General features: G+C 64.8%; 1 protein-coding gene across 1 annotated transcript; it reads left to right on the top strand.

The window, feature by feature from the left end:
* Window positions 1-2,311: 2,311 nt before the first annotated feature.
* IL6R (interleukin 6 receptor) lies at window positions 2,312-14,697 on the top strand. The gene is made up of 10 exons (XM_029056225.1): window positions 2,312-2,602; window positions 6,633-6,905; window positions 7,204-7,327; window positions 7,909-8,093; window positions 9,022-9,191; window positions 10,315-10,462; window positions 10,843-10,889; window positions 11,012-11,087; window positions 13,647-13,737; window positions 14,356-14,697. Exons 1-10 carry the CDS (start codon window positions 2,527-2,529, stop codon window positions 14,585-14,587), a joined length of 1,422 nt encoding a protein of 473 aa, XP_028912058.1. The 5' UTR covers window positions 2,312-2,526; the 3' UTR covers window positions 14,588-14,697.
* The last annotated feature ends 2,415 nt before the right edge of the window (window positions 14,698-17,112 follow it).

The raw sequence follows: 17,112 nt of genomic DNA, 5'->3' as shown, positions 1-17,112 counted from the left end.
GGGAACGGGTGGGGGGTGGGACAGCCTCGCAGTTTACAACCCACATCACGTCTTGTCTGTGTGCGTCCCGGCGAGTCTGATTTTTATACCAAAGAGGAAATAATTTTTTTTCATATTTGGTTGTCTATATTATATATATATATATATATATATATACATACAGTTCTATATATTATTTTTGGTTCTCGTTTCGTTTCAGTTTTTTTGTTTTTTTTTTTAGGGAGGGGGGTCAGTACCAAGCTGCGTCAAGCAGGAACCGAGGGACATTCCGTATAATTTATTACATATTTCTATACTGGCAGAATTGTATCATTTTATGGGGGTAAAGAGAGAAAAAAAATGAGCCTTTTATAAAGCTCGTGTTGGTTTCTGAGCCTTTGCCTGTCTGGTGTCCGCGCAGTGTGTCCGGGGGTGGGGTGGGGGTGGGCTCGAGGGGCCGGGGACCCTCCCCCCCTTTCCCAGTGGGGATGGGGTGGGGTAAATGGCAGGAATCTCCCTTCCTCCCTCCCTCCCTCCTCCCTCCCTCATCCTCCACCTGGTCGGCACCGCAGGGTGGAGCTGGGCCCCTGGAGGGGAGCAAATATTTGCTGTGACCAAGCTGCAGGTGAAAGGTTAGTCAGTCCATCAATCAATCGTATTTATTGAGCACTTACCGGGCGCAGAGCACTCTACTGAGCGCTTGGGCGAGGACGGCGGAATAAACAGTCCCCTTCCCTGCCCACGTCCCGTCATCCGGATTAGAACCCACGTCCCTCCGACTGCCCGCTAGGCCACGTTGCTTCTCGTTAAGACTCTCGCCCCCCCCCAAATGACCCTGAAAGGGATGGCGGGGGGGGGGGGCGCCCCTCCCCAGGGATGTCTCCCCCAGCCTCCCCCCGGCCGGGTCCCTCCCCCTGCCCCCCTTAGCTGTTGGGGTGAAACGTCAACTGGGGGGGCCCGGATCAGTTCAGACACCCATCTCCCAGACATGAGGGGTGGCCCCCTCTTCCCCCCCACTTTCTCCCTTTCCCTTCTCCCCTCCCTCTTCCTCCTCCTCTTTCTTTTTCGGTGTGGTATCTGTTGAGCGTTTACTATGGGCCGGGCACCGTTCTAAGCACCTGAGTAGATGCAAGCTAATCGCCCCGGACGCAGTCCCCGTCCCACGCCGGACTCAGAATCTTCATCCCTATTTTCCAGCTGAGGTCACTGAGGCCCGGAGAAGTGAGGTGACTTGCCCAAGGTCACCCAGCGGAGAGCGGAGGAGCCGGGAAGAGAACCGAGATCCGGCTCTCGCCACTAGGCCACGTTCCTTCTCTCCCCGACCCCCCTCCCCTTCTCCTCTCTCTCCTTCCCTGTCTCTCCCGTCTCCCCATCTCCTCTCGCCGACCCCCCTCTCTTCTGTCTCTCCTCTCCTCTCCTCTCCTATTCATTCATTCATTCATTCAATAGTATCTATTGAGCGCTTACTGTGTGCCGAGCACTGTACTAAGCGCTTGGAATGGACAATCCGGCAACGGATAGAGACGATCCCTGCCCAACAACGGGCTCCTATCTCTCCTCTGTCTCTCCATCTCCTCTCCCCGACCCCCCACTCTCTTCTCCTCTCTCTCCTGTCTCCCCATCTCCCCTCCCGCCCCCTTCTCTCCTCCTATCTCTCTTCTATCTCTCCGACTCCCCGGCTCCTCTCCCCACCCCTTCTCTTCTCGTATCTCTCCTAACTCTCCTCTCTCTCCTCTCCCCTCCATCTCTCTTCTCCTATCCTCTGTCTCCCCATCTCCCCTCCCCGACCCCCTCTCTTCTCCTATCTCTCTTCTATCTCTCCTTTTTCTCCCCATCTCCTCTTCCCGACCCCCTCTCCTCTCCTATCTCTCCTCTCTTATCTCTCCTCTCCTATCTCTCCCCTCCCCTCTCCTATCTCTCCCCTCCCCTCTCCTATCTCTCTCTCCTCTCCCCCCCCCCCCCCAGTCTCCCCTCCCTCCAGTCTCTCCTCCCTCCCCTCCTATCATCTCTGCTATCTCTGCCGTCTCCCCTCCCGCGCCCCCGGGCCCTCGGATTCCCCCGCCCCGCGGCCCCGGAGGTGGCGGGGGGTTTCCCCCAGCGGGCCTCGCCCGGGGGGGCGGGGGGGCGGCTAGACAGACAGACGGACAGAGCCAGAGCCAGAGCCAGAGCCAGAGGGGTGGGCGGGTCAGTCCCGCCCCCCGCCCCTCCGCCCGCTTTCACAATCGCGGAGGAGGGAGGAGGAGGAGGAGGAGGAGCGGGGGAGGGGGTGGCCGGGGTTGGCGAGTTCCTCAAATGTTTTCCTGTGCGGTGGCGGGGGCGGGGACGAGGACGGGGGCGGGGGCGGGCAGGACCGGCCTCGCCGCTGCTCCCGGTGCTCCGGGCATGTGCGCGCCGGGCCCGGGTCCCGACACCCGGCGCTAACGGACGCGGCCCCGCCCACCGCCCACCGCCCGCCCCCCCACGCCCCCGGCCCGAGGAGGAGGAGGAGGAGGAGCGGGGGTCTCCCGGGGGGGGTGGCGCCCCCCTACCCCATGCCGTCCGGGGAGCATGAGCGCCCTGGTCCTCGCCGTCCTGCTGGCGGCCGTCGGCGAGGGGCTGGACGGGGGCCGCTGCCCCCCGCTCGGTAAGATGGCAGGGCCCGGGGGGCGCCCGGCCCTACCGGCTAAGGGGGTCGGAGGTCAGGGGAGGGAGGGAGGGTGGGACCTGGTCCACGCTGCCCGTCCCCCCCCCCTTCCCCGCCCCCCGACGCCCCGACGCCCAGACCGGAGGGATGGGGCCGGACCGCGGAGCCTCAGTTTCCCCCGCCCCGGGTGGGGGGGGGGGGGATCCAGGGGGGCCGGGGCGGTGAGAGGCCAGTGAGCGGCGCTCCAAGGAAACCGCTGAGTCACCGGGCAAAACGCATCCCCGGGCCCGGACCCCCCCCCCCCCCCGACCCCCTCCCACCGTCCCGTCCCCCCCCCGACCCCTCCCCGCCGGCCCCGGCGGGTCCCGGGGGCGGGGGAGGGGCGGGCGGGAACCCCGGTCTCCCGCCGGGAACGGGCCCCGGGGGCCCGGGGGGCGGCCAGAGGGCTCGGCGGCACCGGGCCCGCGTCCAGAGCCGGGAGGGAGGGAGACCGACCGAGGGGTCCCACGGACGGAAGGTCGGACCCCGGGGGACGGGAAGGGGGAAGGGGCCGGGCCGCCCGTGCCAGCTGCTGCGGGGTCCCAGAATAGCCGGAGGGGCCTGGCCGGACGCCCGGGGCCCTGGCCGGCTCCAGCTCTGCCCGGGGGAGCCGCCGCCCCTCCCCCCGGCCCCGCCCCGCCCCAATCGGAGGGTGGGGGGCGGGGATGGGGTCGTCGGGGAGACCCGCCGGACCCCCCTCGGGCAACAAGGCCCCGCTGCCCCCCGGGGGCCGGGGACAAACGAGGGGGCCCAAGCCGGGTGGGCGTTTCGGGCCGGGGACGCTCGGACCGGTCAAGGGATGGAGTTGATGGAGGGGGGGGGGGGGACCCGCCCCGCCGGAGGGAGGGGGTCCGCACCCCCGGGGGAATCCCGGCCGCGCCCTGGGAGTTTGGCCGGCTCACGGGCGAGGGACCGGGAGATCCCTCGGGGAGAGTCGGGGGTGCCGGCCGGGCCCCGGCTGGCTCCCCGGGGAGAGTCAGAGACAGTAATCATCCTCACCGTGATAGGTGTTGCGCGCTTACTATGTGCCGGGCACCGCACCGAGCCCCGGGATGGATACGGGCAACCCCATCCCGGACGGTCCACGCTGGGTCACTGGGGAGAGCCGGGGATGGAGAGGGGCGAGGCAGAGGGGTCGGGTGGTCCCATGCCGGCTCACTGGAGGAGTCAGGGGTGGACAGGGGAGAGGCAGAGGGGTTGGAGGGTCCGTGCCGGGTCACTGGTGGTGGGGGGAGTCAGGGGATGGAGAGAGGAGAACCAGGGGTGTCCTTGCTGGGTCCACCGGGGGAGAGTCAGGAGGCCTCGGTGTCGGACGGGGGGGAATCGGGGGTGTTGGGTGGTCCGTGGTGGGGCACTGGGGGCAGACAGAGGTGTTGGGTGGTCCGTACTGGGGCGCCGGGGGAGAGTCCGAGGTGTTGGAGGGTCCGTGCCGGGGCCCTGGGGGTCAGTCGGGGGCTGGAGAGGGGAGAACCGGGGCGTTGGATGTTCCGCGCCGGCTCCCTGGGGGACAGACGGGGGTGTTGGTCCCCGCTGGCTCACTGGGGGACGGTCGGGGGGTGTTGGCTGGTTCGTGCCGGGTCGCCGGGGGGGGGGGGGGGGACAGTCGGGGGATGGAGAGGGAAGAGACGGGGTGGTCCGCGCTGAGGCCCCGGGGGAGAGACAGAGGTGTTGGACGGCTCGGCCCTTTCCTCCTGGGGAGTGTTGGGGTGCGGGAGGGGGAGGCGCCCCCGATCCCTCCCCGAGCAAGTCCGGGGGGCGACCCGGGAGGGGGTCCGGAGCTCGCCCCCGGCCCTCTTGGTCGGGCGGGGCGGCGTCCGGGGCCGCTGTGAGGCTGGAGGGGTGCAGTCGGGGAGGTCACCTGTTGCCCTCCGGTCCCGTCCGAGCCGCCGCCCGGACCATTGTTTCGCAGCCAACCGAAAACCGGGCGGGGCGGGAGGGAGGGGAAAGGGAGAGGCCGCCGGGTCTTCCCTTTCCGTCGGGGACTTGAGGGGGGAAGGGACGAGGGCCAGGAGGAAGAGGAAGGCTAGAGAGGTGGGGGGCTGGGGAAGGAAAAGGGAGGAGGGTTTAAGGAGATCGATCGAGACGGTTTATTGAGCGCCTGACGCCGCACTAAGCGCTTGGGAGAGTCACAACGGAGTTGGTAGAGACGTTCCCTGCCCGCAACGAGCTGACGGTCTAGAGGGGCGGCTGGAAGGGGCGGGGGGGGAGAGGAAGAGAGGAGGAGGAGGTCCGGGAAAAGGGGAGATTAGTGGGTGGGGAGGGTTAATAACGATAATATTGTCGGTATCTGTTAAGCGCTTACTATGTGCAGAGCACTGTTCCAAGCGCTGGGGTAGACACAGGGGAATCAGGTCGTCCCACCTGGGGCTCGCGGTCTCAATCCCCATTTTACAGATGAGGTCACTGAGGCCCAGAGAAGTGAAGTGACTCGCCCACAGTCACACAGCTGACAAGTGGCAGAGGGTTAGTGGGGAGGGGGAGGTGGGTGGGGAAAGGCGGGGAGGAGGGTTAGTGGGGAGGAGGTGGGGGGAGGGAGGAGGGTTAGTGAGGAGGGGGGAGGGGAGAAAAGGAGAGAGGAGGGTTGGTGGGGAGGGGGAGGAGGGAAGGGAGGGAGGGGGAGTTGGGGGGGTATCCCGCGGGTCCAGGGGTCCAGGGGTCAAGGGCACCCGGAGAGGAGCCGAGGGAAAACAGGTGATGTCATTTCTGGGCCCAGCTCCTGGAGGGAGGGCAGGGCAAGGCAGGGCGGGGGGGGGGGGGGAACCCCCAGCCCAACCCCCGGGGTTTTCTCTGTTCCTGGGGGACGGGAAGGGGGCTCACCCCTCCCAGCCTCTGCCTAGGCCCCTTCCCCCGGGGGGGGGACCCAGGAGAGTCAGCTGGAGGAGGAGGAGGAGGGGGAAGAAGCGGAGGCGATGTTCTCTGATGGAGCCATCTGACCCCGACAAATATTGACACAGATCTCCCCCCCCCCCCCGCCCCCGCCCTCTCCCTGGCTTGTGGAGGGGGTTGGTTGAGCATCGAGGCAGAGGGATGGACGAGATGACCTCTGGAGATAAACGGCATTGATCGAGCCCTCGCTCGGGGCCCAGTTCTGCTTTCGGGACTGAGAAAGGAGATCTCTGTCCTCATCAACGACTGGTATTTACTGAGCCCTTGCTGCGTGCGGAGCACTGTTCTAAGGGCTTGGGAGAGTGACTGTGCCGCAGAATCACAGCTGCCTTCCCTGTCCCTGAGGAGCTGTGAAGCAGCGTGATTTGGTGGATGGAGCCCGGGCCCAGGGAGCCAGAAGGTCATGGGTTCTAATCCCGGCTCCGCCTCGTTCTGCCGTTCGACCTAGAGCCAGTCGCTTCACCTCTCCCGGCCTCCGTTCCCTCGCCTGTAAAAACGGGGATCGAGAGTGTGAACCCCGTGTGGGCCGGGGACCGTGTCCAACCTGATTAACTTGTATCCACCCCAGTGTTTAGGACAATACTCGGCACCCAGTAAGTGCTTGACAAATACCGTTATCATTATGGGGGGGGAGACATAGTTGTATGAGTCATTTCTAATTTAAATACATGTACATTATTGCTCAGGGGTACTTACTGAACGTTTACTGGGTGCAGAACAGTTTACTTCAGTGCCTAGCCTCAGAGGGGCTGCCAGTCTGAGGGGGCTAAAGGGGGGACCCCCCCTCCCCCACGCACAAACGGGCTGCCAATCTGAGGGGGCACACAATTCCTTGGGCCCGAAATTGTCCAGCGGAGAGGCACCAGCTGAGGAGTTGACGGTTCTTCCGGGGTCCACGGGGCTGGGGTTGGGGGGTGGTCTCCGAAGGGTGCAGCGGAGCCCGAGCTGGCAGGAGTCGGGGTGCGGAGGGGCAGGGGTGGTTAGAGGTCAGGAGGAGTCGGGGAGACGGACCGGGGGTCGGAGGGTCGGGCCGGGCCTCGTTAAGAAGGTTCGGCTCCCCCCCCCCCATCCCGGGAATCTGATCCGCCTCCCTCCTCCTCCTCAGGTGTCCCGGGAGGGGTCCTGCCGAGCGCTCCCGGGGCCAGGGTCGCCCTGCCCTGTCCGGCGGGCGGTCCGGAGGCCGACGGCGACGACCCGGCCTCCGCCTCGACCTCGGCCTCCTGGAGCCTTGAAGGCCGGGTCCTGGAGCCGGAGCCCGGCCGCCTGGTGCCGCTCAACGGGACCCTGTTGTTGGGTCCGGTGCAGCCTGCCCACGCCGGGACCTACAGCTGCTATCGCCACGGACGCCTTGTCCGGAGGGTCCGGCTGCTGGTGGAGGGTCAGCCCGGAGCCGGGGGGTGGGGACGGGACGGGGGGGACGTGCAACTGGGGGAGGGGGATGGAAGGAGGCAACGGGAGGGGATGGCGAGGGAGCGGGGAGGGGAGGGGGCGTCCGGGAGGAAGCAGTCCGTCGTTCCCTGAACAGGCCCGGGGTCTCAGCGGGCCCAGCCGGGGTCTCCAGACTCCATCGCCCTCGGGGGCCGCAGCTCGGGGGCAATGGGCGGCGGGGGGGGGGGGGTCCCCGAGACCCCGCTCCCCCTTCCCTCACAGCCGCCCCCCCGTCCCGCCCCCTGCAGCTCCGCCCGAGGCGCCCCAGATCTCGTGCTATAGGAAAAGTCATCACAGCAGCGTCCTGTGTGAATGGGTCCCGGACCGCCCGCCGTCCCCGGGGACCCAGGCCACCCTCTGGGTGAGGCACTGGTGAGTGTCCACGGCTGGACGGTCCCTTCCGCGTGGGGTCCCGGGGGTTGGCTGTCGTCGTGGGCAGGCAGCGTGTCTGTTTACGGTTGAATTGTCCTCTCCCAAGCGCCTAGTACAGCGCTCTGCACACAGTAAGCACTCCATAAATGCGACTGAATGAACGAATGTGCTCGCCAATCCCCTCGGACCCGGGCCTCCGTCCACGGGGAGCGGCGAGGCCTAGCGGCTGAGCCCGGGGCCCGGGAGTCAGAAGGACCTGGGTCCCGACCCCGGCTCCGTCGCTTGTCTGCCGTGTGGCCGGGGGCGAGTCCCTTCCCTTCTCTGGGCCTCGGTTCCCTCCTCTGGAAAATGGGGACGAAGGCCGCGAGCCCTTTGGGGGACGGGGACTGGGAACCCCCTCGCGCTCAGTACAGTGCCCGGCACCTGGTAAGGGCTAAACAGATACCATTATTATTATCCGGACGAGGGGTGGGTGGGCGTCCGCAGCCGGGAGGGGGGTCCCGGGTGTACGTGTGTCCCCGCGCCCGCCCGGGGGGTCGCGGCGGGGGCGAGGCCCATCCTCAGCGGGTCCGGTCCCCCAGGATCGGGGCCGGGGCCGGAGAGCCTACGCGCGCGGACTGCGAGTACGTGCCGGGACGTCGGGCTTTCTCGTGCCCGCTGACCTTGTCTGGCTGGGACGACGAGGACTACGTGGCCTCCGCGTGCGTGGCCAACAGCGTGGCCGGACGCCTCGGCCCCTACCACCGCTTCAACGGCTACAGATGCGGTAAGCGCAGCGGGACGCACCGGGCCCCCGACCCGCACCCCCTTGGCCACCTCGACGTCCCCCGCCACCGGCCCCCGTGGGCGGGTCACGTGACCCCTGCCCTTCCCTCTGACCCCGCCCACCGCGGCCACCGGCCCCGCCCCCTTCCGCCCCTCCCACCCCCCAGGCCCCGCCCTCCTCCCTCCCTTTACCCATAGCGGCCCCTCCTCCCACGGCCTCGCCCTCCTTGACCCCGCCCCATTTCCAGGCCCCGCCCCTTCCCCCTCCCCTCTCCACACAAGCCCCTCCCGCTGCCCCGCCCCTCCTCTCCCTCATTGGTCCCTTCCCAGGCCCCGCCCCCTTCCCGCCTCGCTGGCCACGCCCCCTTTAGCCCCCGCGGGCTCCGGGTCCTCCTCGACCCCCGCCCCTCTCCCCAGGCCCCGCCCCTTTTCCCCGAGACCCCGCCCTTCGCCTCCCTCATTGCCCCCGCCCATGGCCCCGCCCCTCTTCTCCCTCATTGGCTCTCACGGCCCCGCCCCCTTTAGCCCCTCCGAGGCCCCGCCCCTTCCCAGGCCCCGCCCCATCCCCTCCTCACAGAAGCGCCCCCCCGCCCCACCCCTCCTCTTATTCCTCCTTGGCCCCGCCCCGTTTAGGCCCCGCCCTTCTCCCCCCTCAAAAGCCCCCACACGACCCCCCCGGGCCCTCCTTGGCCCCGCCCCCTTTCCAGGCCCCGCCCCTTCCCCCCCTCTCTCCACAAAGGCCCCTCCCGAGGCCCCGCCCCTCTCCCCCCTCATCGGCCCCTCATGGCCCCGCCCCCTTATCCCCCCACGAGACCCCGCCTCTTTCCAGGCCCCGCCCCTCTCTCCCTCCTCGGCCCCGGCCCTGATTGGTCCCGTCCGCCCGAGGCCCCGCCCCCCTCAGACTTCCCCCTTCCCTCCCCCCCCCCCAGTGCGCCCGGACGCCCCGGCTGACGTCACGGTGACGTCGGTGGCGGGAAGGCCTCGCTGGCTCAACGTCACGTGGAGCTACCCGCCCTCCTGGGAATCGCTCTTCTCCCTGCTGCGCTTCCAGCTGCGCTACCGGGCCCGGGGTTCGACCGCCTTCACCACGCTCTGGCCGGTCAGCACCCACGCCCCCTCCCCTTCCGCCCACCCCGGGCCTCCGGGACCTCGACTACCCCTCAAGCGCTGGGTGACCTCCAAGGTGGCCCCCCCCCGTGGGGCGCGCGGTCTCCGTCCCCATTTGACAGATGAGGTCACCGAGGCCCAGAGAAGTGAAGTGACTCGCCCAGGGTCCCCCGGCCGACAAGCCTGGATTCGGACCCCTGACCTCGCCCGGCCACCGAGCCACGCCGCCTCTCGGCCGGGTCCCCGCGCTCCCCCGGGCCTCGGTTCCCCCTTCCGTGAAATGGGGATGGAGACCGGGAGCCCCGCGTGGGACAAGCCCGTCCCCTTGGATCCGCCCCGGCGCTTAGGACGGCGCCCGGCACGTGATAAGCGCTCGACGCATACTATAACGACGATGGGGGCGTTTCTTGAGCGCTCACTATGTGCCGAGCACCGTTCTAAGCGCTGGGGGATACAAAGGGAATCGGGTTGTCCCCCGAGGGGCTCCCGGTCTTCATCCCCGTTTTCCAGATGAGGTCACTGAGGCCCAGAGAGGTTAAGTGACTTGCCCAAAGTCACCCAGCTGACACGTGTAGGAGCCGGGACTGATAATAATAACGATGGCATTTGTTAAGCGCTTACTATGCGCAGAGCACTGCTGTAAGCGCCAGAGGACACAAGGTGATCCGGTTGTCCCCCGTGGGGCTCACGGTCTTAATCCCCATTTTCCAGATGAGGGAACCGAGCGCACATTAGAACCCGTGACCTCTGACCCCCAAGCCCGGGCTCTTTCCACTGAGCCGCGCTGCCTCTCAATAAATACCCCCGGTACAATGCGTCTGTTGTTCTCTTGTCCACTCCCAAGCGCTCAGTACAGTGCCCACTGTAAGCGCTCCATAAATACAGCTGAATGAACGAGTGGTCGGTCGGTCGTCTTTATTGAGCGCCTACCGCGGAGGACTGTACTGAGCGCTTGGGAGAGGACAGTAGAGCAGATCGATCACAGCCGATAGATTGATCTATCCCAGCGCTTGGCTCCGAACGGACCCGGTGACGGGGAGGCGGGAGGGGGGCGGCGGGGGGCGGGGGGCGAGTGTCCGGCGGTCTGAGCGTCCGCCTGTCGCCGTCACCCGCAGGAGGCCCAGTCGAGTCGGCGGCAGTCACACCTCATCAGCGACGCCTGGGCCCACGTGGATCACGTGGTGCAGCTCCGGGCGCAGGAGGAATTCAACATCGGAGAGTGGAGTGACTGGAGCCCGGAGGCCAGGGCCGCGCCTTGGACCGGTAGGGGCCGGGGTCTTGGCCGCGGCGCCGCGGCGTGAGGGACTCGGGTTAGACCCGAGGAAGGACTCCAGGACCGCGCGGGAAAGCGTGACGGGAGTCAGGGGTGGACCGGAGAGGGGAGGCGGGCTCGTCGTGAGCAGGGAGCGGGCCCGTTGATTCTTATAGCGTGCCCTCCCGAGCGCTTAGTACGATGCTCCGCACACGGTACGTGCTCAGTAAGTACGATCGAATGACTATATAAAACAATCCCACGGGTTTATAACGTAGAGCGGGAGGCAGACGTTAAGAGAAATAAATAGATTGCAGATACGGACATGTGTGCGGTGGGGCTGGGAGGGGGGATCGGGGGGTCTCTGACCCCTCCCACCTCCCCTTTCCAGAACCCAGAGCGCCCGTGGCCAGAACAGAGGCTAGCAAGGCCCCGCAGGTAGGTCGGCCCGCTCCGGACGGTGACCCTCGGTGGCGGGGGCCTCTCCCTCCCAGACCCTCGGGGCCGGGGGTCTCCGGGGGTGGGGGCTCGGGCCAGGGCTTACCCGTCCTGCTTTCCAGCCGCCTCCTGCCTTTGACCACTTCACCAAGTTCCCCACCGGGCAACCGGACGAAGCCGGGTCGGAAGACCATCCCAGTAAGTGGAAATGGGAAGGGGTGGGGAGGGGTGGGGAGGGGGCTCCGCCGGCTGGGGGGGGGGGGCGCGGGAAGCTTTCTTCAAGCCAAATCCCATCTCCTCCTCTTTGACCCTGCTGATTCCCTACATTAGCCTGTAAACTCACCCTGGGCGGGGAACGTGACCACCAACTCTTTTCTCTTGTCCTCTCCTAAGCGCTCAGCCCAGTGCTCTGCACGTAGTAAGCGCGCCGTAAATACGACGGATGGATTTCCAGCTCTATGGGATTTTATAATAACACTAATTATTATTATTATTAAACACACTCTGTGCCAAGCACCGTTCTGAACACTGGGGTGATAGTAATGATGGTATTTTTTAAGCGCTTACTATGTGCCAGGCACTCACTGTTCTAAGCGCTGGGGTAGATACAGGTTCATCAGGTTGTCCCACGTGGGGCTCACACTTTTAATCCCCACTGTACAGACGAGGTAACCGAGGCACAGCGGACAAGTGGCAGAGCCGGGATCGGTACCCCCATCCTCTGACTCCCAAGCCCGGGCTCTTCCCGCTAAGCCACGCTGCTTCTCTACTATCCCCCTGCTTAGCGTAGTGCTTGGTGCATAGTATGTGCTTTTTATTGTCATTATCATTATTTTATTATTAGTATCCTACACTGAACTGAGCATTGGGGGAGTAATTAGTAGACATCGGAGAACTCTGTTCTAATTATGACTCGGTTGTAATTCTACTCTCCCAAGCTGCGGGGCGAGGAACGGGTCTGTTCTTATCTTGTATTCGTTCATTCAGAAGTATTTATTGAGCGCTTCCTGTGTGCAGAGCACTAGACTAAGCACTTGGGAGAGAACGATAAGGCGATAAACAGATATTCCCTTCCCACAACGAGCTTGCGGTCTAGGGAAGGGAGGAGGCAGACGTGACTAGAAATAAATAAATGAATCGCAGACCTTGTCCTCTCCCAAGCGCTCAGTACAGTGCTCTGCACCCCCCCAGGCGCTCACTGAGTATGATTGACAGAAGTGCTTAGTCCAGCAAGCGCTCCACAGATATGATTCACGGATTATTGGAAAGGAATTTCGGTCTTGCCGGGAGACACACCCAAATTCAGTAATTATCGTCGTGACATTATTTACCGAGCGCTTGGCCCCATGACCTGTGCTTGGGAGACCGTAACAGCGCCGGCGCTTAGAACGGTGCTGGGCACGTAGTAAGCGCTTAACAGATACCAACGTTAGTATTCTTAAGGTACATCCCCCCCCGCCCCCGAGGAACTTCCGGCCTCTTGGGGAAGACAGACAGACGGGTCGAAAGCATGGTCAGATAGTGAAAGCCAGAGGAAGAAAGGGTTAAGCATCCATGCGGCGTATTTATTGAGCGCTTCCTCGGTGCAGGACACTAGACTGAGCACTTGGGAGAGGACAATGCACAGTAAACAGACGCGTTTCCTGCCCACAGAGAGCTGAAAGGCCGGAGGGGATTCGTAGGTTATAAGCCCCCTCCTTGCCCCCCCCAAGCCGTTGCCGTCCGTTGCCCAGTTAGATGCCCGTGGCCCCCAGCACCAAGCCAGGCAAAGAAAAGCAGTGGAAAGAGCCCCGGGCCTGGGAGTCGGAGGACCTGGGTTCTAATCCCGGCTCCGCCACCTACCTCCTTTGAGCGGGTCACTTCAGTCCCCTGTGCCTCCGTTTCCTCACCTCTGAAATGGGGGTTCAGTAGCCATTCTCCCTCCTACTTAGTCTGGGAGCTCCGACTTCATTCCGCTGTATTTATTGAGCCCTTACTGGGTGCAGAGCACTGTACTAAGCGCCGGAGAGAGGACGGTGCGACAATAAACAGATACGCTCCCTGCCCACAACGCGCTGAGAGTCTAGACGGCGGGGAGACAGATATTAATATAAGAAAATAAGTGACAGATGTGGAAATGAGTGGCGGGGGGCTGGGAGGGGGGAAGAAGTTAGGGAGCAAGTCAGGGCGACGTGGGAGTGGGCGAAGAGGACGGGGGCGCTTAGGGAAGGCGTCTGGGAGGAGTTGGCGCGGGGTGGGGGGAGAGTAGCTGTCTTAGTAGAGTGCTCGATCGCTTAGTACAGTGCTCCGCACACAGTGACGCCCGTTCACCTGTCCTGCTGCTCGTCTCCCCACTTCTAGACCGTGAGCCCGTCGTCGGGCGGGGATCGTCTCTAGCTGTTGCCGGACTCTGCGTTCCAAGCGCTCAGTACAGTGCTCGGCGCAGAGCAAGCGCTCAGTGGATACGATCGAGTGAATGACCGAGTGAATGAGCGCTTAAGGAATACGATTGAATGCATTTGGAGAGGGAGGGCGCTGCGGGCCAGAGGCAGGACGTGGGCCAGAGGCCGGCGGCGACGTAGAGGAGATGGAGGAGGTTAGCGTTGGTCTTGATGATCTCGTTTCTGCCCGGGTGCTTAGTACAGTGCTTGGCGTATAGTAAGCCCTCGGCGAATACCACAGAGGTTTGCGAGTTTCCCCGGGCAGGCGGGGTCCCCCCGAGGCGGACGGACGGGCCGGCGGGGACCCCCTGGGACGGTTCCTGTTCCTTTCTCCCAGGGCAGCTCCCCACGGGCCCGCAGTACTCCTTCCTGGTGGCCGGAGGAAGCCTTATCCTGGGCATGGCTTTGTTCGTCGGTATCATGATCAGGTGAGGCGGGCGGGGGGTCCCCCACATCCTGAACCCCCCCCGCTCCCTCGACCACCCCACCCCCCCCATTATAGTTTCCCTCCTGGACGAGAGGTTTTTTGCCAGATTTTTCGGTTGTGCCGGATGCCCGACCCATCCGAGGATGGGGATCCCCCGCCCCGCGCGCCGGGCCCGACGACCCCAGCGCCTTCCCCAACCCGTGAGAGCCGCTTGGCGCCGGCTTCGGGTGGAGGAAACGGGGCGGAAGATTTGGGTCCTCCTTCCTCTTTCCTCTGGGGGAGGGGAGCGCGGCGGACAGAAAAATCCACAGCGGAAAATCCCTTCTGTCTCCACTTCCCTCGTCTCCGGGGCCGGGCCCCAGGGGGCTCCGGGTCGTGAGAGCTTCCTCCCCCGGGCCCGGGCACCCCCCGCCCCCCCATCGTAAAGCGGGGGGAAGGGGCGGGGGTGGGGAGGGCTTGATCCTTCGTCTCTCGGCTCACTTGGGGCCCTCCTGCTTCCCGCAGCCGACCCGGGTGGCTCAGTCTTCCCGGCCCCCCCGGGGATTACTGGGGTCCGCGGGGGAATCCGGGGGACACCCACGGACTCCGTCTCTCCGCGTGTGTGTCTGTCTCTGCGAAGGTACTGGAGAACGTGGAAAAAACAGAGCAAGCTCAAGGGGGTCAAAGCGTCCGGACCGCCCCAGTGTCCTTGGGGCCGGCGAGCGGCCGTGTGGATCGGTCCCGGCCCGGCCCTGGCCTCCCTCATCTCGGGCCCCGGGCCGGCGCCCCCACGGACCGAACCCCCCACCCCGAAACCCCCCGTGAACGGAGGGAAGACGCCCCGAGACGGAGGAAGAGGGAGGATCGTCTAGAAGAGGAGGTGGATTGAGGACGTTCCCCCCCCCGGCTCCTTGGACCCCCGGCTAGACTGCTGAGACTGACCGAGCCCACCTGGACCGGACCTCTCCCCTCCTCCTCCTCCTCGGTCCCCAGCGACCCCAGCAAGTAGCCTCGGCTTCCCCCCCCCCCCCCGGGGAGGGGGGGTTCCTCAAAACAGCCCGGGGCTTGGGCAGTCCCGGAGCCTCCACCAAGAGAGACGGGTCACACGGACCGCCGGACCTTGGCCCGGACCCCCGGGCTTCCTCGGGCAGTCTCTGGGAGAAGGGGGTGACCGGGGAGGGGAGGGGGCGGGTGTGTGTACGTGTGTGTGTCGGTCTGTCCGTCCCAGGGGGACCCTTATAGGGAGATGGGGACGTCAGGGACACTTTATTAGGGGTGGCCTGGCTTTCCCCGCTGTCCAGACGCTGGCTTAGGGGGTCGGGCTCTCCGACCTTCCTCCTGGGCCGGACGGCTGACTGCACGAGGCGGAGGAAGAGAGGAGGGGGCCTGCACGCCCTCCCCCCCACGCCCCCTACCACCCGGCCCCCCCCCCCCAGGGGTCCGGACCCAGGGATCTCTGTGGGGAGCCAGGCTAGGGAAGAGAGAGTGTGTGTGAATGTGTGCGCCAGAGGGCTGGCATCGATATGGCCTAGTGGCTGGTGGCCGGGCCTGGGCGTCAGAAGGTCGTGGGTTCCAACCCCGGCTACGCCACGTGTCTGCTGCGTGACCCTGGGCGAGTCACTTCACTTCTCTAGGCCTCAGGTACCGCATCTGTAAAAATGGGGATGAAGACTGGGAGCCCCACGTGGGACAGGGACTATGTCCACCCCGATTTGCTCGTATCCCTCCCGGCGCTTAGTACGGTGCCTTGCACGTAGTAAGCACTTAACAGATACCGTAACGATGGTGAGGACTGTTATGCCGTTCCCTGGAGGGGGTCAGCCTCTTCCCGCCCCCTTCCCCGTCCCGGCGGCCCTTTAGGGGGGATGGCGGGGGAGAGAAAGCCCTCCTCAGCCCCCCACCCCCAGCCTCCGCCTGAAATCGCTTATTCCGAGGAAACTTCATGACCGAAACCGAGCGAGCGAAAGAGCGAGCGAGGCCCGGGGGCGGAGGCGGGGGAGGCAGGCAGAGACGCACACGCAGAGACACAGAGAGATGGCGCGTTATCACCCGACGCGAGGGCTCTCTGTTCTCTGCGCTCCCCACTTTTGGCGGCATCGAAACTCTGAGGCTCCCCAGGCCCCCAAAACGCACACTTACCTGCACACGTGCGCCTATGTGCACACACATGCTTACACACACGTGCATACACACCTACGCACACGCACAGGTCTCTACCGATTCCTCCAAGAGGGAGGGAAGGGCAGGGCGTAATCTGGGGGGACCCCCCCGAGGCCTGGGGGGGCTCCGGCCACAGCACTTTGACCCCCCCCCAGGTGGGTCTTGGGGGGCCGGGGGATCTGGTCCCTGGGTGAGGGGGCTATCGCAGAGCCAAATCGTGGAAAGGGCGGCTATGGGGGAGATTCCCCACCCACCCGCCCAAAGTCACACGTGCCTCAGTTGGTTGTAAAGAATTAGGGAAGGGGGTTATAACCCCTAACGGCCCCCCCTTCCCCTCTAGACTGTGAGTTCACTGTGGGAATGTGAATGGGTCCCTTTACTGTTGTGTGATCCTCGACCAAGCGCTTAGTACAGTGCCCCGCACCCAGGAAGCGCTCAATAGATGCGAACGAATGAATGAACCTCCCCAAGCTCCCCCGGTTTTCGGGCCGGGGGATATTGGGCTCGGCCGGGGGTCCACGAGGCCTCCGGCGAGGCTACCGAAATACCTCACTCCCTCCCCTGGGCCACCCATCCACCCCACCCCGGGGTGGGCCACCCAAAGCTAAGCGCCCCGCAGGGGCCGGGCCTCCCGCGCGCACCTATTTTCCGAACGCTTCTCTGAAACGCGTGGTTTTTCTTTTTTTAATAAACGGTGTCTGAAAGAGCCTCCCCGGACCTCTTAGTCAATCCGGGCCGCCCCCTGCCACTTGTCTGCTGGGTGACCTTGGGGAAGTCACTTCACCTCTCTGGGCCTCGGTGACCTCATCTGGAAAATGGGGGCGAAGACTGTGAATCCCCCTTGGGAGACAGGGACTTGATGCAGCCTAGGATCGACCCCAGCGCTCAGTACGGTGCCTGGCACGTAATAAGCACTTTACCACTTATTTACAATTATTATTATTATTAGGAAAGGAAATGAGGGACTCTCTTCTCCTGCTCCAGTTTTTCTCTCCCCGTCACCGCCCTCCAGGAGCCCCACCTCCCCCAGGAGGTCTTCCCCGATTCATTCGTCCCCTCTCCCCGACTTTATCCCCCCCTCCCCCACACCACCGACACCCCAGCACTCTGTCCCAACTCCACCTCGTGCACTCCTAATCTTCGGGGCACACCTACCGATTCACCTAATAATAGTATTTATTAAGCAGCTACTATGTGCCGAGCAGTGGGGTGAACCCAAGGTAATTGGGTCTGATGC

The sequence above is a fragment of the Ornithorhynchus anatinus genome, chromosome X5 (assembly GCF_004115215.2).
Source record: "Ornithorhynchus anatinus isolate Pmale09 chromosome X5, mOrnAna1.pri.v4, whole genome shotgun sequence".
Classification (NCBI taxonomy): domain Eukaryota; kingdom Metazoa; phylum Chordata; class Mammalia; order Monotremata; family Ornithorhynchidae; genus Ornithorhynchus; species Ornithorhynchus anatinus.
The sequence above is the reverse complement of the archived record's forward strand: the minus strand, read 5'-3'. Positions and strand labels throughout refer to the sequence as shown.

Coding starts and splice junctions, on each gene's coding strand:
- IL6R (XM_029056225.1), top strand. CDS start 2,527: ATGAGCGCCCTGGTCCTCGCCGTCCTGCTGGCGGCCGTCGGCGAGGGG. Junction 10,463..10,842: donor CAGGGCCGCGCCTTGGACCG/GTAGGGGCCGGG, acceptor TCCCCTTTCCAG/AACCCAGAGCGCCCGTGGCC. Junction 10,890..11,011: donor AGGCTAGCAAGGCCCCGCAG/GTAGGTCGGCCC, acceptor CCTGCTTTCCAG/CCGCCTCCTGCCTTTGACCA.